The following is a 22332-nucleotide window of genomic DNA, read 5'->3' on the forward strand; positions in this document are numbered from 1 at the left end:
TAATGGCTTCTGATGAAGTAAGGCTGCACGAGTAGGCTCAAAAATATCTTGTAAGGCCATAAGAAATTGAATCAGCCGGCGATGGTCTTTATATGTGGTAAAAGCTTTGGCATCTTCAGTATTCTTCCAAACTGGTTCAGTAGGAGTGAGTTGATCCCAGAGAAACTGCATTTGAGAGTGAAAGTCAGTGACAGTTTGTCCGGATTGTTGACGTAGCTGATTGAGATTCTGAATTATCTGATATTGATGAGAGAGATCGGTGGCAGTGTAACGATGAGCAAGATGATCCCAGAGAGTTTTGGCAGTATCAAATCGACCAAAGTGAAGATTGATGGAGGATACTGAAGTATTACGAAACCAAGTGATGATTTGATGATTTTTGCTATCCCAAGTTTCTAAACGTTCAGCAAAGTTATCATCAACTTCATCTTTGGACTGTGTAGGTAGAATGAAATCACCAGTGACATATCGCCAAAGTCTCCTACCCTTGAGAAAGCTGCACATGGCTTGTGCCCATAAAACGTAGTTACGCCCATCTAACACAATGTTGATGGGTTGAGAGATATCTGATTTGTCCATAAGTGCAATAAACAGGTGCAAAAATAACAACCAGATCAAGGAATGACGAAAGAAAGGACTGCAGTAGGCAAGAAAGATGAAATAGAATTTGAAGGTGAGAAACTGATATGAAATAGGACAGTGATTACGAAGGCTTCGATACCATGTTAGAGAAGTAAAATGATATGTGAGAGAAGTAAAAGATCTGTATTTCACTGTATGTTGATTGTGTACAACATGCCTTTATATAGGCATTGAAAAGAAAAGTAAGAAAAATAATGTCAATAAAGTAAATCAAAGTCAAAGATATCATTGATATTTTGTTGATATCTTTGACAAATTCAAAGATTTTGTTGATTTGTCAAAGATATCATTGATATTTTGCTGATATCTTTGACAAATTCAAAGATTTTGTTGATTTGTCAAAGATATCATTGATATTTTGTTGATATCTTTGACATGATGTTTAAAACACAAGGTTTTCTTTCAATTCTTTCCACATCTCTTCCTGCAACTGGTACTGGTGCCATGAAGTTCAGGGAAAAACTCAGCAGAACTGCAGCAGAAACTCATCAGGGTAAGTTGGTGAAGAAAAAAGCTCTGTGGTTTGAAGTTTGAACCATTCCCTGATTCTGCTGCTAAAAGGCCCACAAGAAGTAACAAGTCTGGCCCTATTTGAACTTTTCAAAAGATACTAAAAGGCCAACAGCCCAATATAATACAAAAAGCCCACGAGAAGTAACGAAACTGCCGTCGGCCTTTGCTATTGTCAGATTTGGGCTTTAAATATCTAAAGATGAGCCCAAGATTCTGCTAAAGGCCCACGAGAAGTAGAAAAACTGCCCCGGTCTTTGAGATTTCCAGTATTGGGCTTTAAATGTCAAACGAGGAGCCCAAATTTATTTGGGCTTTAAATCTCAAAACACTGCGAGCCCAAGATTGAACTAAATTAGTAAACAGTAAACCGCCGACAAGAAGTGACAAAACTGCCGGTGGACTTCGACGGCGACACCGCAGACTCCAAATCCAAATAGAATTTATGCATATCTGACACGGATTCGGGGGCTCTCAAATTCCTAAAGGACAGTGGAGACTGCATATCTGTAGCAGGAGCTAACGAACGAAGATGGAGCTATCTGCAGCTTCACAGGGCACGAATCCATGTCCGATCTGCCTCGGTCCCATCGTTCAAGAGTCTTATCTCGACACATGTTTCCGTAACATCTTTTCTTTTCTTTTCTTTTTTTCTTTCCAATTTCTGGAATTGGGTGTGTCTTAAATCTTTGAAATTAGACATCTTTTTGGAGAAATAATGAAAATTGCAAGTTTGGTTGGACGTCAGAGATAAGAGTCTTCTTGTTGATTGCTGATTAGAAATTAATACTGAATTTTCTTTTATGCTTTGTGAGGTAAGGATCAAGAAAAAAAAGCTATGCAAGTTGTGATGATGTAACAAGCGAACCGCTTACTTTTACACTATTGAATTTAGTTCCAAGGTTTGCAGAAGGTGCAATTTGATTGTTCTTCGAAGGATAAGAATTTTTGATCACTTATACTTATGTGCTTAGAAAATTCTTAGCTAGGGTTGTTGATAGTGGTGGAGTTGCTTCGGTTTGCACGATTGTTTGATAACTAACAGATTTTGAAAGGTGAATTGATTCCACATACTGACCCCTTATTTACATGTGAAGAATCAATGAGAAAATAAAACTGAAAAAATAGGAACAATTGCATTGTACAATTGCTTTCCTAATTTCTAAATCTATTGTAGTCCTAAAATCCCTCCTGATTTGATGCAGATAAGTTTTGTTACAATTGCATTGTACAGTGGACTAAAGTGGTTGCCAGTAAGCAGTCTCTCTTGCCTTCTTCTGTAAAGTGCCCTCTCTGCAAGGTTTGTTCTAATCTAGTAATTTTACTACCCCTGTTATGCTGTTTTTGTCCATGATCTTTGTTTGGAACATGTAATTACGGCTTCCATGCTCTGATTGATTGCAGAGAGAAAATTATTCACTAATCCGTGGATTTGATGGAACTTCATTTGAACGGCTCTATGTCAACCAGAATTTTGGCAATGGGTACTGTTTGTTTTTGATTTTCTTGGCAAGATTTATTTGATGCTTTCTTATATGTTATCTGATGCGGTTAAATGGATTACTTTTGTTTGCTTATGCAGTTTTTTCCTTACGAAAGCACACAAGTGCAGATTACAATGCTACCACACTGAACCAGGTATCATCCCGCTTTTCTTTTTTCTTTTTTGTCCATTTCCCCTTCTGGTTTTGTTTGTCTCTTTACGGCTATGTTGTCTCGTGACAAACCTTTGCCGCCTTTATGTATGTTTTCAATCAGGTATCGCAAACGCTGCATTTGATGTGTCACGTTATTGGAAGTCTCGGAAGTATCTTCAGTCAAATCAGTGGCTCCAAAGCTGGTTGAAGAGAGAAATTCAAGCATTAGCACAGGTTTGTGTTGATTTAACTCCCCCTAGACTCAGTCCATGATTGGGCATTCAATAGAAGTTTCCTCGCTTGCTTCAATTTTACATATTTTTCGACAGCCCATGTTCTAGAATGAACAAAATCTAAAATAGGAGGATTTATAGGAATGGTGCTTGAAAGTATATTTGTGGCAGCCAATCTAATGTTGTGCATATGCTTGAATAAGTTAGAATGATAACTGAAGAATTTTATTCCCTTTCCTGTTGAATCAAAATGTTAGTATATATGTTGATTTTATGGGAAAAATCCCATACCAATTGCGATCATATTCAGCGTTGGGCTGCGTCCTATGACATTCATTTCATTGCCTGATTTTGGTTTCGAACTGATCAGTCCTCCACCCCTGCTTCTGCTACTGCTTCCTTAGGTGTATGGTGCTCCCTTGATAGAAGCCAGTCTTTAACGAAGCATGAAAATTACTGACCCAATTTCTATAATATCCACTTTATCCGATTAACTAAATTTGGTTTAACTTCATTTTATTTTTTTTACTGCAGGATGAAGATATTGAGATCATTGTGCATCACATCCTTGGAGTGTTTGATTGCTTCCTGAGAAGGTACTATTTATCTTAGCTGCAATAATCAAATTCATGAAATTGCAAGTTGATGATGGAACTCAAGTGGATGATTCTTGTCATTTTTTTTTTTGTCCTGGTAATAAAGCATTAGTCTTGGTCGATTGAAGCATTAACATTTTTGGATGTTTCTAATTCTCATTGTTCGTGTCTTCAGAAATGAGCAAAAACATGTAAAAACACCTGAAATTATACGTGAAGAGTTCAAGGCTTTGGTATCTGATGCAGCAAGGCCATTTATAGCAGCAAGAACAAATCATTTCGTGGACGAGATGGAACTATTCCTGGCTTCAGGCTTGACGATTGAAGCTTATGATCAAGTTTATGCGGAATACCTAGGTTGGAACAATTCTTCTGCCAGCAACATTGCTGCTGCTGTTGAAAGAAGTAATGAAAACACACCTGTAGCTGAAGGAAGTAATGAAAGCACAACTATAATTCCGGACTTGTCTATTTTTTATGAGTACTACATTGGAAGTGATTAAAAAATATTCAATGTGCCAATTTCATTTATATTTTTGATGAAATTCTAATTAGTAATACTACTCGCTCATACTAAAAAACAAAATAAACTAAAAAAAAATTGAAACAATAGTGTTTTAATTTGGAAGAGGAGAAGTAGAATAATGAGGTGAGAAAATTTGGTCGAATCCACTTCAAGTATGATCTATACTTTGGATCCAAGGTCGGCCCGTGTGATTTTGTTCTTTTAAAAGGCGTCTCTAGGCAACCGAGGTATGACAACAAATGAAACTATTTGATAATATCCCGTAGATATTTTTCTTAAGAGAAAAAGAAGGAATTACGTTTCATAATTTTTTTAAAGCATAACATTGATAATAGGGTACACAAGTAACTGAATTTTAAATCTCCATATATTCAACACAGTTGTTCAATCATCAATAAGGAAGCATAGTAAAACATATAATTATTTATTTAGGATAGCATATATTATGCAATAATTCAAGTAGAATATTAAACCTCTAATTATATCACCAGAATTAAAAATCGTATATTAAAATGACTCAAAGCATTTATTCACATGTTACATTTACTCTAAATCTTAGTACCAACAAGATTCAAAACACAGTGTCTAGCTCATTAGCAAGAAAAACAAACAATTCTATGTAAAACTTTTGACATCCTCCTCCTCATTATTGTCACGAGTTGAAGGTTGAACTAGACCTTCTGAAACTTGATCTGATGGCTGCGGGTTTAGTTCCGATCGACAACCACCAGCTGGCCAGCAGTTTTGGGCGGGTGGACAAGGCATGCATGCCTTTCTCAAATGTTGCAGTTTTCTCAACCAAGTCAGCAATTACCGTCACGCCCAGGTCAGTCTGGCCTTGCACTGGCTTCATCACAGGGTATACCGATGCAGTATCTTCAACAAAATAGGCCGTTTTCTTCAGCTCCTCCACAGTCACAGACTCACAGGAAACTGGCAAATCACATGCCTGGCTTAGGTCCTACTGGGGTGCCTCTTTCTTCATCGTATACGGTTGGATATCACAGCCTTCAATTCCTTATTTTGCTACTAGTGTGATTTGATTTGCTGGAGTATCTTAGCACTATCTCAATGCGCTTTTTGTTGTTTTCAGTTTGCTCCGGCCATCTTATGGTCAGCCCACAAAATCATGTTAGTTAATCGTCCCAGTTCCAACCAATATCTCAAATGCATGCACCTTCTGTGGCTGCTGCGGGACAACCTTGGTTGCCTCTTCTTCGTCAGAACCAGAACCAGTTTGTCTCTCTTACTGAGACTCGCTATGTAGTGATCTGCTTTTGGAGATAATAATTACTTTTCTCATTTAATTTCTTAGTAACAATATTCATTGTTTTTGTTTTGGTCAAGTTACATATTTTTGTAATGATTTTGTTGGTTATATATGTTTCTTCAAAGCGGAATAATTAATTTCGTTTCATTCAAAGGGCCCCCTGTCCTGGGACCATATCAGCTGAAGAACCTTTGTTGCAAGAGTTGTTATAGGGCTGAATTTGAAGACAAGACCATGCTGGTATCCCAGGGAAACCAATATTTGGCGTGAGGAGTAAGTAGGCCCCAGATGGTGGGGTCGTTCCGATGGAGTTCAATGTTGTTTGGGTGTGTCCAGCGATGAACGATTTTTTTTTTTCATTTTTTAATTGAGATGTATTCCATCTTTATGATGGTCCAACTGTCTATGGACTTTAAATTCTCTTACTTAATTTATTAGGTAAATGAATATAATCAGATCTGTCAATCCTTTTAAAAAAAAAAGACAAATACAGAGTAGTTCATGATTCAAACACAGTGTAAAATACCTCACAGCATTTAATTATATCATCAGAATTAAAAAATCTTATGCTAAAAAAGACAAAGCATTAATTAATACGTTACATTATCATTAAACAGTGTCTCATTAGCAAAAAAACAAAAACAAACCACCAATTCTAACCACATTACTTTACTAGCTGCTCATCCGCTTTCAGAATTAACGAACAGTCAACAGCATACATATACATACATGTATGTATATATGCATATGGATTATATATTAATTAATAATATTTTGGGAAAAATAATTTACTTAGTGTCTCGCAAGAAGACATCTGGAAAATAGTTGCCGGTGTCATCTTTCTCAACTCTGGTGATATATATTCCATAGTTGTTAGAGGTGTCTTCATTCTCAACGCTGGTGATATATATTCCGTAGTTATTGCTGACGACGGTGGTCTCTTCGTTGTTCGAAAAAAAAGGGATTTAGCTTCAGTACTGGGCCAATGCATTGCTCGGTCATCCTCAAGAAAATAACTCCCTAATTAATTTGGATATAATATATATAGTTGGATCGTTACTTCAATTCAATTCAATGATAGTACTTGTAACTAAACTAGTAACTAGACACAAAACAAACAAAGATATCAAACATATATATAATTAATGGAAATCACAAGAACAAGAAACAAACAGATGAGATCGAATACCTACCTGGCGTGGAGTAAGTATGCCCCATATGCTGTTGTCGCTCTTAATGATTGACTTTTCAATGGCTTCCTCCTCATGATCATTATAATATGGCTTTATTGGACATCGTTCTTCTTCTGGATCCGGATCTGGTGTTGTTTTTTGTTCGACAAACAAGTTCCCCATCTCTCTTTTTCTCCTTCCTTGATTTGCTGCTATCAATCAAAGAAACAAATGGACAGAAACAAGAACAGAGGAGAGAATTAGAATTACCTCTGCAGAAATACTCCTCTATTTGTAGTAAGTGGATCAGATAGATAGAAGCCAATTAGGAGAGAATTGCCTCTGTTTGGAAGACTCCCAATTTGACCAACTTTTACCAACATTCGTATTCCTTATGTTTTCCATTTTGCTCCAGTAGGAGAACTTGAAATCAACTGAATTACTTCCCTAATTGTAAATTCTAATTATCTCCTCTGAATTTTGTTGTTGGCCACCTTATCTATTCAACACATGTTATAGAAATGGGCCATATTATCTGATCATAAGTCCAGCACATCAGTGGGTTGGGTCTCTGTGTGTCTGGCCAATTTTAGCCCAAAACCAACTTTCCCTTTGCTCCCATGTCTGGGCCCATTACTTGGTCCACTTCATCACGTGTCCGCATCCGTTGTAAACTCAATGCATGTGGATTTTAGAGTGTTAGATGTTAAGTGATCATACATATATACTTTTAAATTTCAAATGTTGTCTCTCTTACATGATACATGCTACATAGGATTGTGAGTAAATTGGGGTCATAAATTGGGGTTATGTAGCATTACAAATATAAAAATGCTAATCATCTCAATGTTTTTTGTTCCAGCTATCCCAAATGCTAGAATGAATATACATGATCCATATGAAATCGTGCATCTCATACGATCTATATAAAATCATGTGTATGCATCTCAACATTGAAGATAACTTAGATAAAAAAAAACAGTGACATGTGTATAAATAAAGGTGTTTTGAGAGCTCAACACCCCTTTTGTGATTAAAACGGTAAAAGTAGCCAAACAGTTGGTTGCATGCCGTAACTTTCCTTTCTCTCTACATGTTTGGGAGCCACTAAATTTCCTTTCCACGTGTCTTTAGGGTCTATTACTATAGCATTAAGGGAACATGATAATATATATAACTATCAGGGTATCAATTCCTCTATCAATTATTAATGGACATCCTTCTTTTTCTTCCTTTTGAAATTTCACATGGTCCAGCGACACCAAACTCTCTTATTTCTCCAACTTTTCTGGCTTATTTTGTACTATGCCGTCTTTATTGAATGTCCCTGACACCATAAATTTGTCACGACCAACCAAACACACACGACCCAGTTCAATTAACAAAAAGAAAATTCCACCGACAAACAAACTCCACGTAGGATGAGTCCAATATTTGTTTCCTCCGTAATTTTAAAATCTATAATTCATATTTAATAGTGAAAAAAAAATCAATAAATTTTAAAAATAAAAAACCAAAAAATATTATCTGATCTGACATATCTCATAAATGGATTCAAATTATAAATTATATAATTTTAAACAGACCACTACATCCCTATCATTTTTTTTTAGGTAGCTACACCCATCACGAACATATACCACTTTCAATTTTGTTTGCATGCGTGTTTTCGTCTGATTCTTCGTGATTAAGATTACGCTACGTTAATCATTCTCTTGCCAATCAAAAAAGGTCTGGGCCCTACCACTATAGCCACACCTGACCCCACAGGGAAAAAACCAAAGCCCAAATGTGGGACCCACTTTGTCCCTCCCATAGTCCATTGAAGTCAATATAAATACCCAACCCCTACACTTCGTTCCTTCCCTTTTCTCCTTCTTTCCTCTCTCCCGGTTCACTCCTAGAACCCGGTTCAGTTTCCTTGCTCAAGTGAGTATCCAGTCCTCATTATGTTGCCTTCCCAAGAAGCGGTTCAGTTCCATTATCCGGTTCTTGAAACCGAGTTCACACCAGACGAAATCCAAGAACTCTTGTCTCTCTTTGAATTACCAGAAACCCCAAATTCCGGTTCGGAAGTGTCCAACCCGTCGATTTCCTCGGCCGATGAGAAGAAGCGTAAGCGCAAGATTTCGAACCGGGAGTCGGCCCAACGGTCACGATTGCGCAAGAAGAGACATGTGGAGGACTTGACGAAGCAGGTGAACCAGTTGAAAATAGTGAATCAAGATCTCAAAAACCGGTTGGGCTCAACTCTGGACCAGTGTAACTTATTATGGAGATATAATGACCAGTTAAGATCCGAATCCGTAGCTCTCCTGGCCAGACTCTTGGATCTTTACCAATTTCTAGGCTCCATGCAATCATGTTAATGATCATCGATCGATCTTCCAAGAACTTATAAATCACTGACAATATCATAATGCTCTAATGAACATGAAAAAATAGAGCTCTCTCTCTCTTTCTCTCTCTAAAGGCATATTTGATCAGAAGTAAAAGATGTCATGGACTACATATGCATGTGTTTTTTTGCTAACTTTTGTTCTTGTTTTTGGTAGTGACCACTAAATTATTAGGCCCCATTGATGTTAGCTTTATGAGCCTATGCTCTCTCTCTATATATATATTTGTATGTATATGTGTATGTTTGTATCACCATTAACCATAGTTTTCAAAACCCTATCGTATCATTGGTTCGACTGGTAAAATCGCGAACCGGCGATAATCACGCATTTTTTGCTACTGTCATACCGCAACAACAATTGAACCGTGCAAACCAAGATTCAACCGCGCCCTTGAAGAAACATAGAAAACTGAAGCAAGAATCTGACTGAAGAAACAAAGAAAACTAAAGAGACCATGCTGAGATTTGGATTCTGAACCATGAAGAAACATAGAAAATTGAAGCAGCAAGAACCCTTTGGCAGCTGCGTGAGGTTTCGAAATTTTGTGTGTAGTGTTGCGTGGGTAGTAGATTTTGTATCTCGCATCTCCCGAATTTCTTTGGAGATATTGGGGATTGGCGGAACTGTTATTCATCCCTCTTAACTGGGATTACAAAAAGAGAGAGATAAGGAAGTAGCACAAAAAGATAAATGAGAAAGAATAAAATAATACAAAAGGAAGAATAAAAAATTTAGAAAACTCTATAGCTTAGTGGGTGGAGATGTGGTCTACAAATACTTAAAAGAGTAGTGTGCAGCTGGCGTGATGGGGCATTCTTTGCCAAGTGCTTCGGCTGAAACAATCCAATTTGGGTTAGATGAACCTTAGTTGCACCCTATTGTTTATTGAGTATATCTCATTCTAAATAAACCTTAATTAAAATTAAAATAATTATGAGTTCATCCCATTTTGTTTTTTTTTTAAATTTTATAAATTGCACTCCATAATCTCAGTCGTTGGATCTCACCAACGACTGAAATTAAACAAAATTAAAAAACGAAATCAAATTAGATTCATCTTCAACCCTAGCTTTCCCTAGCTCAAAATTTCTTGAATGATAAAGGCTCGGATGGCCTCGATTCTCAGAGTTCTGGTTCCATTGATGATTGTTTAAAGAAAGCTTCAAGAGGAATTGGTGGACTTGTTCAACCAGCTTCAACAAATATGGAGAAATCTATATGCTAGAAAGGTTTCCTGAAGATGCCTGCACCAAATAAAACATGTGTTCAAAACTGATGACAGATGTAAGAGATTGCATGGACTTGATGAGCTCCCTGTTTAAAACTCCATGGCACATGAAACTTGAGCCCTTCGATTGACAGCTCAGTGACGCGTTCAAGGTACTGGACAAGGACAACACGGATTACGTCACCATCTCGGATCAGCACCACATCTTGACCAACATTGGGGAGAAGCTGGAGCATTCTGAGTTCGATGAGTGGATCCAAGAGATGGGATGTTGGGCTCGATGAGTGGATCCAGGAGGTGGATGTTGGGTCCGATGAGAGCGTGAGGAGGGAAATGAAGGAGAAAGAGAGAATGTGGAGGAAACGGTAGGGTCAGGAGGGGTTGTGTATAGATAAGGGTTTTTTGTGTTTTTTAGGGTATAGTTAGTGAAAGTTGGAGTGCAAATAAGATTCATCAATAAGATTCATCAATATAGTATATATTTATGTATTATATATATATATATTAATTTATCATGCATTATAAATAAGCGGTTCAATCTTTATTGTATTGGTTGAATCTCAAAAATCTCGAATCTTCTGTCAACCAGGTTTGATGCACAGTACGGTTCTAAAAACTATGTCATTAACTCACTATCGTCGCTAGAATCATAATTAGTGAGTGTAAATATGTGTTTTATGAAATTAATTACTTTCATTTGGATGAGTCTTGATTAAGCTAGCTGCCGGACTTGGACAAACAAGAAATGAGTGAAAATTAATGCACCTATGTGTGGTTGGTATGTCTTTAATTGAAGTTGTTTTTGGACCCACGAATCCACAATTTATATATTTGGTACCTAACATGTTCACGTAGAGGAGAAAAAAAAAAGTTGATGTAGACACAAGTGACGGCCTTTACGTACGTATACAAATTCTTTTCCAGGAATTTAGTGCTTTTGTTTTGTTCACTTTTAACACATTTTAATTAATTAAACTCAAATAATTAACATATTTATTCACTTTTAGGCTTAATGCACTATGAGTGTTCATCATTAGTTTTCATATTCAAGGAACCTAGTGGGTGTCCACACTAATAATATGTTAATGAGACATCCTCCGGTGAAAACAAAAAATTGTAATTTATAAATATGACCCAACATAATAACATTTGAGGTGTCTATTAAAAAAATAAAACTGAGCCAAGAGTTGGACAATACCTCAAGTTGTGGAAATGGGTCTATCACCCTCTAATTTTTGAACCGCCTTTTAGAAGGGCAATTAATACTTTATCACAAAATAGAATTTACTCCACAAAACCTCTTATGAGCATTTGAGTCATATAAGGAAATAACATCGAAACTGCATGGATGTGGGAATTGAACTTACGACTTCTCATATTTGCAAGGAGTTACCATATTCAACTTCACCATCTCAATCAAAACTTCTTTGTTGAATGTGGACGATACCTCGAGTGGTTTGGGTCAAAATAATTCTCTCACCTCCTTCTTCTACTTCTCCCTAATTTCTTCAAATTATAACATAATATGTTGATCAACATCTCAATTGTTTCAGATTATTTTCGTAAATAGTCACAAAACCCCAAAATAATCATCATTATTTTCATTAACATTTGAAAGAAAATATATTTGATCGAATTGGCCAAAACAGGTATGAAAAAAAAAAGACTTGCATTGTCCTTCAGCTACTGTGAGCATTTAGGCCTATAAATTAACGTACCGAACCCCTTAATTAAGTGAAAATTTTTGGTATAATTATTTCGGCTAAAATATCATTTATGTCCTTGAATTATCATAGTTTTTTCGATTCTATCCTTAAACTATGAACTCAGTCATTTCTATCCTTAAACTATCAAAAAAATTATCGATTATGTCCTGAGTCACAACTCCAACGAGATATCTGTCGGATTTTGTTGACGTGGCATCAAATTCTGGCAAACAATACACATGGCATGTTGATGTGTCAAGAACTGAAAATTTTAATTAATTTATTGCCAAATATGAAATGAAATTAAAAAAAAAAAAACAAAAATCTAAACCCATATCTCACGGAATCCCAATTTCAAAATCATTGAACAGGTTCATCTTCCACGATGCCGTTTTCACTCCCTAGCTGACACTAGTCGCTTCACTTAGAGCCATCTTCTTTGTTGGTAGAGGTACTGAGAGTGTTTAGAGGAATTGGGCGATTTGCTTGGAGTGGCGTTGTCGAAGAATCTTCTGTAACAAAACTTGTAGCAAGAATCAAAATCAAAGCTGGACCACGATCCAAATACGAGCCCGGATTCGAAATCGTAACTACATCGTGCTTTTGATCCGCTACAAGATCCTCATCTGTTTCGATTCTATCAGTGCTAGGGGTTCGGAAAATGGAAGGCTTGAATTGAGAGCCATTGCGAAAGATGAAATTCTTCTTCACGGTTTGACTAATAAAATTGCAGTTACGAAGTTGGAGTAAATGAAGAATATGAACAGCAAAAATTCCAAACTAGAGAGAAATTGGAGATTTTTTGTTTTGTTTTTTATTTTAATTTGACAGGTGTTAAAAGTTTATTAATTTTTTTAAAATTTTTGACATGGTCAATACGCTAGGCATAAGGTCATCGGAATCTAGAGGCCACATCAGCAAAATCTGACAAAAGTCTCACCCGAGATTTGACTCAGGATAGAAACGGGAAAAAATTGAAAGTTTAAGGATAAAAATGACTGAGTTCAAAGTTTAAGAATAGAATCGTGAAAACCTTGATAATTCAAGGACATAAAATATATTTTAGCCTAATTATTTCATTTGACCTAATTTAGGACTAAGAAGATATATGTATTATATATGGCTTCTTCTAGCTTATTCTTTGAGGATATTCCATGAATTAACTAGCTAGGTTTTGAAATTACAAGTATCATATGCTCTTGTGCACATCGCAAAATTAAAGGCGCTTTTTAGATACTTTGCCTTATCTTCGTAAGAAGAAGACCGTATAACAATCCATATTTGCCACGCAGGCCGGGTATATACGATTCTTCTTACATGTGAATGTCCGTCGTTTATTGATCTTTTAATCTCAGTCGTTAGACGTAGAGACCCTGATCTGATTCCATTTTATTCTTGTTCTTCCAATCCAGCTTGGCCTAACTAGTAAATCTTTAAGCAATCATTTCTTCTTCCTTGCCCGGAGTTCGGATTGAGACATATCAGAGATAAGTTCTTGAATGATGATGATGGTGAGGATCGTTCAAATCGAAACAGAGAGATCACAAACTTCAAATTTGTAAAAACTTAGTTAATTATGTTGGGGAAGAAATTTCCGATATAGCAAAATATTGGTAAAGTTGAATTGTGCATGAATTAGAACCAGTCAACTAGAGGACAAAAGAAGATGTATTTATTAATCTAAGATAATTAATCAATCAATTACCTCACAAAACCCATCATTGTTAGCTTTAAAAAAAAAAGGCATATTTGGTGGGATTACATAATAAAGAAAGAATATTAAAATGACAAGTGCCATGGATGCAAAGATGGTCTCCCAAATGATGGGGCCTTAGTTGATCCAGGTGCATGGATTTGGATAATTTGATTTTGCAGCCCCCTCCTTATCACCATTTCGAATATCATTCTTTTAAAAAATCAAAAAGAATTGAAGATATTTTTATATTATCCGAATATTACACAAAAAGTAAAAAAGATTTTTTGACCCAATCATCATTTGAAATCTTACAGGGACATTGCTTACATGGCATGCTCTGATTGGTTTTCATACTTGCTTTGTTGACCAGACTTGACCATGTCTTGCCAATGCTATACTAGTCCATGTCTGCATGTAGCTTGCTTGCTTTCTTCGTCTGCAAGTTCTTAGAATTGTTAAAAGATTTGGTAGCACGTCATCTTCACTAATCTCTTCTAACCCTACTTTTTTCTTCCTTTAATTTCTTTCTCTTTTGCACTTTTTCCCCCTCTAATGACCGACTAACCCGATTCTCTCTTTAATTTAGTGTGCTAATCTTTGATGTTGCAAGTTGCAGCTTCCTTTCTTTATTTTATGTTTTACTATTGAAGTTTCGAATGTAATGCGAACTTGAAAGGGAGACAGAACCTTTTTCCTATGCTTTTAGTGATCTTGTTCAAATAGCTTGTGGTTTAATGTGACCGTAACCCGGTTTCGATTCATCTCATTTCATCAATTCTACTTATTAAAAATAACCTACTTGGAATTTTCGATTCCGTGACGTAACGTGATTGTACGAAACAATCGCGCCGTCCTATCTATTTAAAGTTTGAAAATAGATCGAGAGCATTGCGCTCCCAATACCTCTAATCATTGATTTTACCTGATAGAACTTGAGCTAGGCTCCAACTAGCCCGAAGGCAACTTCGGGGGAACCAACTACATCTTAAAATTTAAATATAGTATTGTACTATCACTATCCAAAAAAAAAGGGTGTGAATATTTTAAAAAAAAATATATAAATCTGCATTGGTTTCCTAGCTAACTTAATTAGTACGAGGCCCATGCATAGGCCCTTGAAGTTGCTGCTCATTTAATAAATTCTCGAGGACAGGCCCAACCCACGTCAAAGTTGGATTAACGAAAGCCCAAGCCCATCAGAAGTCCCCCAATGTTGTGAAAATTTGAAACATATCGAGGGGCACTTCGGTAAACACATAGTTTTGAAAACACAAAAGCCAGGTTTAAAGCCCGCCTATGGAAGCGAGCCCCGATTCAAAACAAACAGAAAAGCCGCTTCTACCAAAATCACACACACCACCGCCTCCGATTCAATAGAGAGAGAAATTGGAGCATCAATCATGGAGAAGATCTGTGTTGCAGTTAGGGTGAGACCACAAGTTTCAGAGGAAACATTCAATGGAACCTACTGGAAAGTGGAGGACAATCGCATCTCTCTCCACAGGCCTCACGGCACCCCGATCTCTGGCATCTCTTTTACTTTTGGTATTTTACTCCATTAATTGCCGATTTTTTTCCCTTTGATTTTGATAGTGTGTGTTCTGAATTCGTTTTTATTTAATTATTATGGTTGTTGTTTGTTTTTGCAGATCACGTGTTTGATGAGAGCTCTACGAATTCAAGCGTCTACGAGCTTCTGACTAAGGACATCATTCATGCTGCAGTCGATGGTTTCAATGGTGTGATTTGCTTCCTATATTTCTTTTGATTGTTAAGCTCAGCTTTGGTCTCAATTGATGTATCGATTTTTGGTTTTAGGTTTTTATTAATGTTTCAATTTCGTTGAATGATGCACCTTTGACATGTTTCTTTTGGAAGCTAATTTTTATTGTCATTGTGAATTGTATAGGAACTGCATTTGCTTATGGACAGACCAGCAGTGGAAAAACGTACACAATGAATGGCTCGGAATCTGATCCTGGAATCATTCATCGTGCAGTTAAAGATGTATTTTCAAAAACACAGATGGTAATGAGAGGTTTTGAAGTATATCGTACTATCATGGGTGCATATGCATCTTAATTTTGGACTTATTTATTTTTCATGTGCGATATTTCCAGACGTCTGACCGTGAATTTCTGATTCGAGTTTCCTACATGGAAATTTATAATGAAGAAATAAATGATCTTTTCGCTGTGGAGAATCAGAAGTTGCCAATACATGAGAGTCTGGAGGTTGGCCGATTGCAAAGCTATGGCATTCTTTTGATAGCTTCTTTCGTGTATGTAGAATGACTGTTGCTTTTCTGTTTTCCAGCGTGGCGTTTTTGTTTCTGGCCTCAGGGAGGAAATTGTTAGTGATGCTGAACAAGTACTAAAGCTCATTGAAGCAGGGGAAGGTTAGAAATGATAGGCAATATTAGTAATACCATTAATGACTTTGTTCAGTGTAGGACCATAGGTGCATTCTTATGTGAATTTGGAAATTCTTTATTTCAGAAAATAGGCACTTTGGGGAGACAAACATGAATGCTAGAAGCAGCAGATCACACACAATTTTCAGAATGGTACCCCTTTAGGATATTTTTTGAAACTAATTTACATTGGAACAAGATGTATGCTTAAAATAAAGTCTTTACTTATTTTTATTAAACGTACAGGTCATTGAAAGCAAGGAAAAGGATACCAACTCTTGTGGTGACTACTCGAGTGCCGATGCTATCCGTGTATCAGTATTGGTTTGTATTCTTTCTAGATTGTTGAACTCTTATTTATTTGTTTATGATGTATCCGATATTTTGCTTTTGCTAACTATTCCTTTTTCCTCGACGAGGAAAGTAGAATTTGGTAGATTTGGCTGGTTCAGAACGGATCGCTAAAACTGGAGCTGGCGGAGTTCGGTTAAAGGAAGGAAAACACATTAACAAGAGCTTGATGATTCTCGGCAATGTGATCAACAAACTAAGTGATGGGGCAAAGAACAGGTACTTTCTTTCTTTGAAGTTCTTCAGTTAGTATTAAACATAACCATGTCTTAATATTATCGTATACAAATGCAGGGGGCATATACCTTATCGTGACAGCAAGCTAACCCGCATCCTTCAACCTGCTCTTGGTGGTAATGCCAAAACCTCAATTATATGTACAGTAGCACCAGAAGAGGTAGCTTATATGTTTATCAGTAATTTTTTTTCTTCCTGTTTTTGTAGTTGATTTTACAATATTTAGGAGTTATTGAGATAATTGTTTAATTTCAATGTAGGTTCACGTAGAGGAAACAAAGGGAACCCTCCAATTTGCTAGTAGAGCCAAAAGAATAACCAATTGTGCTCAAGTAAATGAGGTTGGTTTGTTTTTGTTTTTTTTTTTTTAAAATTTCTTTAGCCTGTAAATATCTCCTAATTTGCATCCACTGCAACTTAATTATGTGATTTTACTTAAATTGAAGTCAATGATCACATACCAATTATTGGATTCTTGACCCGGCCAAGAAAAGGAGGTTAGATATATTATCGGCAGCACTGATAGTCCTATGAAATAAGATTTTTTTTGAACTTCCCTATTTTAACCTATTTCCTAATTCAGAATCTCAAATAAGTCACCATGTTCTAAATTACTGTTGGCATGAGCCATGAGGTAATGCCTTGTGAAATTTGACAGTCTCAACCACTATCGTAGGCCTCAATTTCATTCCTTCGTTTGCCTTTTGTTGTAAAAGATTTATCTGATGAGAGATTTCTGACCGCACTATTAGAAGTTCTTATAAATTTAAATAATAATATGCCCTTGTCTAATTTCATAACCAAACTAATAGAGAATTCTATATTACAGACTAAGCAAAGTGATGTTTTGATTCCAATGAATGCTTGGCTTCGTACTTCACAGTTCTGTTCATTGTGTTCCCACAGAACTAATTTTTTTGATTGCATTTAAATGGAATCTTTCAGCAGCTAGTTGTTATCGATTGAATTTGAAGTTCACAATATATTGTCATTTCTCCTTACTTATTATGGTAAATATTTTTATAGATTATGACGGATGCAGCCTTACTGAAGCGGCAGAAGTTAGAGATAGAAGAGCTACGTAGGAAACTCCAGGTGATTATTGTATCATGTTTTTCTCTACCCAAAATTTCAATGAGTACCTAATGTTGCAAAACAACTTTCAGGGATCTCATGCTGGGGCACTGGAGCAAGAGATTTTAAAACTACGGAATGAAATGCTTAAGGTAGATTTATTAGTTCAATTGATATGGATTATTCCATGAGCAAAAAGCTTGAATATATTCTTCTAATATGCACTGCATGCATTAATCCCCTCCTCCCACACAAAATTTTTGCAGTATGAAGCAGACCGAGAGAAGCTTGAAATACAACTGGAAGAGGAGAGGAAATCACACAAAGAACGTGTTGCCTTTCCCGATCATGGCAGGAGTTCTAGTCAGGTTGGCTCACGTAAATTGAGGCCAAAAGAACTTTATTTTTTTCAGGAATCAGGAACTTTGTTGTTGATGCCACATAGGATTGTATCTCTAGTTTTTTTTTCTTATTCTAAAATCTGGTAATTCCCAAAAAAGACAATGCATATCTTGTATTTTCCACTTCATTTTGACCGTAGTAACCCTTTGATGAAGAACTAAACATTTTCTATCGTTCTAAGTTGTCCAGCAATATTCACTGCATAATACAAATGATCAATTTTGAAGTCTCTAAGCCTTGACATTGATATTTCTCTGTCAGCAGGTCTATTTACTAACCAATCCAACTGTAGCTCGCGATGCCTTTCTTAAGCTTGTTTATGTAGTGTCAAATAACATAGATATGGATGAACCCTAGACTTGATGGGAAACCTATTTTGCTATGTGCCTGAGTCGCATGGCACAGATGTAGTAGTATGAGTATTTCTGCTCCTGATGAGAAGATAGTTACTGCTTCGACTTTTGCGCTAGAATTAAAATCAGAAGTGAGATATATATTTATGTTCTTGAATTCGTTCTTATACAGTGGTATAATATTTCAATTAATATTCATTTTTGTCATTTTGTGTTGGGAAGATGATAAATTTTTGGTTCATAGCTGTTATATGTAATTGAATGCCATTGGTGAGAACAGAACTCCAGACAAAGCCAGAAGACAGAGAGCAATGAGAGCAGCCAAGACGACGGTTTCAGAACCCCTTGTTTTAAGGCAGCTCCCAGTGCATTCGTTGTAAAACGATCGAATCGATCAAGACTGCCTGACTATAGCCCCCTCCCTGAGACTCTTAGTGATGTTGCCGATGAAGATACATGGTCGAAAATGAACAATGGTTTTATAGCTGACCTTGATTCTCTTCAAACCACTCCCGCAAGAAAAGCTCAGTCTTTTCCATCAGTTGAAGCAACTCCTGTGAGTTAATGTATTTGTATATTCAATTTTGCAGTCGGCTTTTTCTTGTAAATTGTAATGCCGCATAGTTGCAGATTTTGCTTTACTTAAATTTTTTACATGGGAGTATATTTGATTGTATTCTCTCCTGATTTAGGTGTTGTATTTAGCTTAGTGCTTCTCTTATGAACGATGTTCTCTGATACATGGCTTTTGGATGCTCACATAAATTTAGCAGAAATATATAATTGAACATTTGAACTCAATAAAATTTTACTTGTCAGGGTTGTTCAGGTGATAATTACGAAGAGGTGCAGAATCTCAAGATGCAATTAAAACTTGTGACTGAGGAGAAGAATGAACTTGAGGTTTGTATTCTTTCTAGCTCAAATATGTTTCACCAAACTAATTGCATGTTTCATTTTTTTGCTGGAAAATGGATAGAGTGTACTGACTGATATAATTGTACTGTATCACTGTAGAGTGAAGACTCTATCAATACGTTTCTGTTGGTTCTAAATACTATTTTGGGTATACTGTAATTTTTTAGTTGGTAACTTAAGACTTGGAATTCTTGTGCTTAAGTATTATAATGTTGTCTATCACAGAAGCCATTATAAAGTACTCGTTAAGAGCTTAGGTCTTTGAAGCTTGACTGATGTGAAAATCATCGTAATCATCGTTATGATTGATTTTGCTTGCCTCATCTGAGGATTTGAAGTATGACTATCAATACACTTGTTAAACTCCAACCCAAGTTGATTATGGCCACTTTCAGTATATTGGTAATTTCAAACACATTCATACTCGAAACTGAGTTCACTATGCAGCTTGTCTTTTTAGGGAAACTTCTTTTTCATCCAACAAAAACTCTGGACTTTCTTTTTTTTTTTTTTGTCAAATTTCATTATTTTGAGCATTGAAATTTAGTCTGTGAAATTTATCTTTCTGTTATTTTTAGCACTCCTGCATGTAACTAGACTTAATGTGTGTCACACGTACATGTTTGCAGAGAAAGCACACAGAACAATTACTGCTGAATGATCAGCTGACGGGAGAAATAGCTGAGCTTAAGCAAGAATTACTGTCAATGCAAGAAATCCCTCACAAGCTGTCTGAGTCTGTGGAAAGTTGCAAAGATATTTACGAACGTGTTTTATCTCAGCTGCAGGTGGAACCTTGTTGCATATGCATACTATACTATATTAGCTTATATTCTAGTAAATAACATTGACCTCATATAATTATGCATTATTGAACAGAGTGTCGTGCTTGATGGAAAATCTTCAAATTCAAAATTCATTGCAAGCATGAGTGAGGTCGGTACAAGCCTTTTTTCAACACTGGAAAACCATTTCTCGGGGATGATGAATAGTTGCAAAGTTGACGATGGGAATGATTCCTTGATCAAAGAACAATCCAAAGTGCTTTTGGAGAGACTAAAAGACATGGTTACATCCTTGGAGTTGTCCGGAACATTAGACAGTCAGAATAATCAAGCAAAGGATCCACTACACAGTTGCGACCATAAGGTAGCTGCCTGGCCACAGTTATCAAGATATAATTCACCCCTTTTGTTCTTGTTTTCCATGCTTGTGTTAGGTTACATAGTTTCTTTTTTCAGGATTTTGATACCTTAAATTGTTTCTGCTATATGTTTTATTTACATTGACATCCATTATAGACTAATTATAATAGAACTATTCATATTTCCTTTTATTTCCTAGATAATGTGGTGGGACTGAATTAGTATCTGCTATAAAACTATAAGATTGAACAAAAAAAACTACATGAATTAGTTTATTGCTGATAGCAGACAGCACCTTAAGGTTGCTTCTCTGTTTATTTAAGATTTAGTTTTCGAATGTGATTAAGGACTGCATTCTCGGAGGACAAAATACTTGTTGGAAGGAGAAACTGAGCAATGATCTCAACGGTATCAAGGAAAAATACTATGGCTTGGAGACAGAATTAGATCACAGTAACCAGCTTCTGAAGGTATCTAGAGAAAGATATACCAGCTTGGAAAGAGAGCTTCATCTTTTGAAAGAGGAGAGGGACAAGTTACGCGAAACAGTCTCCGAATCATCTTGTAAACTTGCTATGGTCACGGATCACAAGGAAAATATCCTGAGAGATCTGAATGATGAGATACATAGAAGAAAGGATCTCGAAGAAGATATCAAACAGTTTAATGGTGCTTTTGCTAGCAGGCAAAGATCACTTATGTCTTTCCACAGTGAATTGAGATCTGAAATTGAGAGACTGAGAAGCCTAAATCCAGTTTCAGTATCCAAATCCCTTGAGCTTTGAAGGTAATGTGTTGTTCCTTTGTTGTTATTATGTCAAGCCAGAAACTTCCTCTGCATTGTCTGTTTCTTCTGTATTTATCACAACACCTATGTTGTAATCTGTTATGTAATTGCATGAACTTCCTATGTACTCTAATTATTTTCAATCCCAACTTTGTTAGAAGCATATTAGAGATTTTTATGAGGGACTTGTCTAGTATTTTTCAGTATTGCTGACAGCTATGCTTCCCGGCCTGGTAAGGTGGTTTTTCTTCATTTCTGTCTTATGAGTTGCTTTTTAAAGGTACTGCTGGTTGTGTTTTCATGGACAACTAGCTATTATATGTCAATGTTACTAAAATGCCTGTTCATGAAAAGGGTGATCTAGAATATTGGAAGTTTTTTTTAAATATTTTTTGGACTTCCATTTGAAGTCATCTCTACAATTCTTTGAAGCAGATTTGTTTGGCAGAGTTGTTGCAACAAAGTGAATTGAGGGCAGGTAACAAGGTCATGGATTTGTTGGCACATGTGTGTCAATTTATTGACAGAATTCGGCGCACGTGTGAAACCTCTGCCCCCATGATGATACCAGGGACCTAATCAGACACAAGTATGTACTATTTAATTTAAACATCCACAATGAAACAGAAAGGAAGTGAAATGAAAGCGAAATGGAGAAGATGATATTCATTACAGAAACAGAGTGATGGGCACTAAAGGCCATAACTCAACCCATAAGCCCATAACACGACAAAATATGATCAATTCCTTAAACCGGTGACCCACTTTTATGGATAGGAATAAAGTATCTTTTCTTATTGGAATAAAGTATATTTGTTTGTTAAAGGTCGATACGATGTAGTATATTGACCAATCAACATAAGCCTAATCACAAGTACTGGTGACCCACCTATATCTGTATCTGTATCTGTATCTGTATCTGTCGACATATTAAAGAAGCTTTCTTTGTTAAAGAGAGCATGATTATATCACATTTGATGCAACAAATTTCCTTTCCAATCAAAACATCATCTTTTTTAAAAAAAAAGAAAAAA

The 22332-nt window shown here is 36.2% G+C and overlaps 3 protein-coding genes across 3 annotated transcripts; all 3 read left to right on the forward strand.

Annotated features, from left to right (window-relative positions):
- The first annotated feature begins 1640 nt into the window (after positions 1 to 1640).
- Positions 1641 to 4163, forward strand: LOC120009671. The gene is made up of 7 exons (XM_038860343.1): positions 1641 to 1775; positions 2358 to 2452; positions 2557 to 2636; positions 2735 to 2790; positions 2911 to 3023; positions 3557 to 3618; positions 3794 to 4163. Exons 1-7 carry the CDS (start codon positions 1685 to 1687, stop codon positions 4119 to 4121), a joined length of 825 nt encoding a protein of 274 aa, XP_038716271.1. The 5' UTR covers positions 1641 to 1684; the 3' UTR covers positions 4122 to 4163.
- A 4372-nt stretch (positions 4164 to 8535) lies between these two features.
- Positions 8536 to 8955, forward strand: LOC120009499 (basic leucine zipper 4-like). Its single transcript, XM_038860119.1, has one exon. The coding sequence runs from the start codon at positions 8536 to 8538 to the stop codon at positions 8953 to 8955; it is 420 nt and encodes a 139-aa protein (XP_038716047.1).
- Positions 8956 to 14920: 5965 nt separating this feature from the next.
- LOC120008987 (kinesin-like protein KIN-7N) lies at positions 14921 to 21501 on the forward strand. The gene is made up of 18 exons (XM_038859406.1): positions 14921 to 15163; positions 15268 to 15357; positions 15528 to 15646; positions 15739 to 15852; positions 15935 to 16016; positions 16117 to 16184; positions 16278 to 16355; positions 16459 to 16601; positions 16677 to 16779; positions 16880 to 16960; positions 17646 to 17714; positions 17786 to 17845; positions 17960 to 18061; positions 18729 to 19004; positions 19268 to 19351; positions 19996 to 20154; positions 20246 to 20515; positions 20859 to 21501. Exons 1-18 carry the CDS (start codon positions 15019 to 15021, stop codon positions 21294 to 21296), a joined length of 2481 nt encoding a protein of 826 aa, XP_038715334.1. The 5' UTR covers positions 14921 to 15018; the 3' UTR covers positions 21297 to 21501.
- Positions 21502 to 22332: the final 831 nt, after the last annotated feature.

This window comes from Tripterygium wilfordii, chromosome 11 (genome assembly GCF_013401445.1).
Source record: "Tripterygium wilfordii isolate XIE 37 chromosome 11, ASM1340144v1, whole genome shotgun sequence".
Lineage (NCBI taxonomy): Eukaryota > Viridiplantae > Streptophyta > Magnoliopsida > Celastrales > Celastraceae > Tripterygium > Tripterygium wilfordii.

What these genes read in the sequence shown, in the direction of transcription:
- LOC120009671 (XM_038860343.1), top strand. Translation starts at nt 1,685, where the DNA reads ATGGAGCTATCTGCAGCTTCACAGGGCACGAATCCATGTCCGATCTGC. An exon ending in TAAAGTGCCCTCTCTGCAAG is followed by an intron (nt 2,453 to 2,556) that starts GTTTGTTCTAAT and finishes GATTGATTGCAG; the next exon opens with AGAGAAAATTATTCACTAAT. An exon ending in AAATTCAAGCATTAGCACAG is followed by an intron (nt 3,024 to 3,556) that starts GTTTGTGTTGAT and finishes TTTTTACTGCAG; the next exon opens with GATGAAGATATTGAGATCAT.
- LOC120009499 (XM_038860119.1), top strand. Translation starts at nt 8,536, where the DNA reads ATGTTGCCTTCCCAAGAAGCGGTTCAGTTCCATTATCCGGTTCTTGAA.
- LOC120008987 (XM_038859406.1), top strand. Translation starts at nt 15,019, where the DNA reads ATGGAGAAGATCTGTGTTGCAGTTAGGGTGAGACCACAAGTTTCAGAG. An exon ending in GCTCATTGAAGCAGGGGAAG is followed by an intron (nt 16,017 to 16,116) that starts GTTAGAAATGAT and finishes TCTTTATTTCAG; the next exon opens with AAAATAGGCACTTTGGGGAG. An exon ending in AGTGATGGGGCAAAGAACAG is followed by an intron (nt 16,602 to 16,676) that starts GTACTTTCTTTC and finishes ATACAAATGCAG; the next exon opens with GGGGCATATACCTTATCGTG.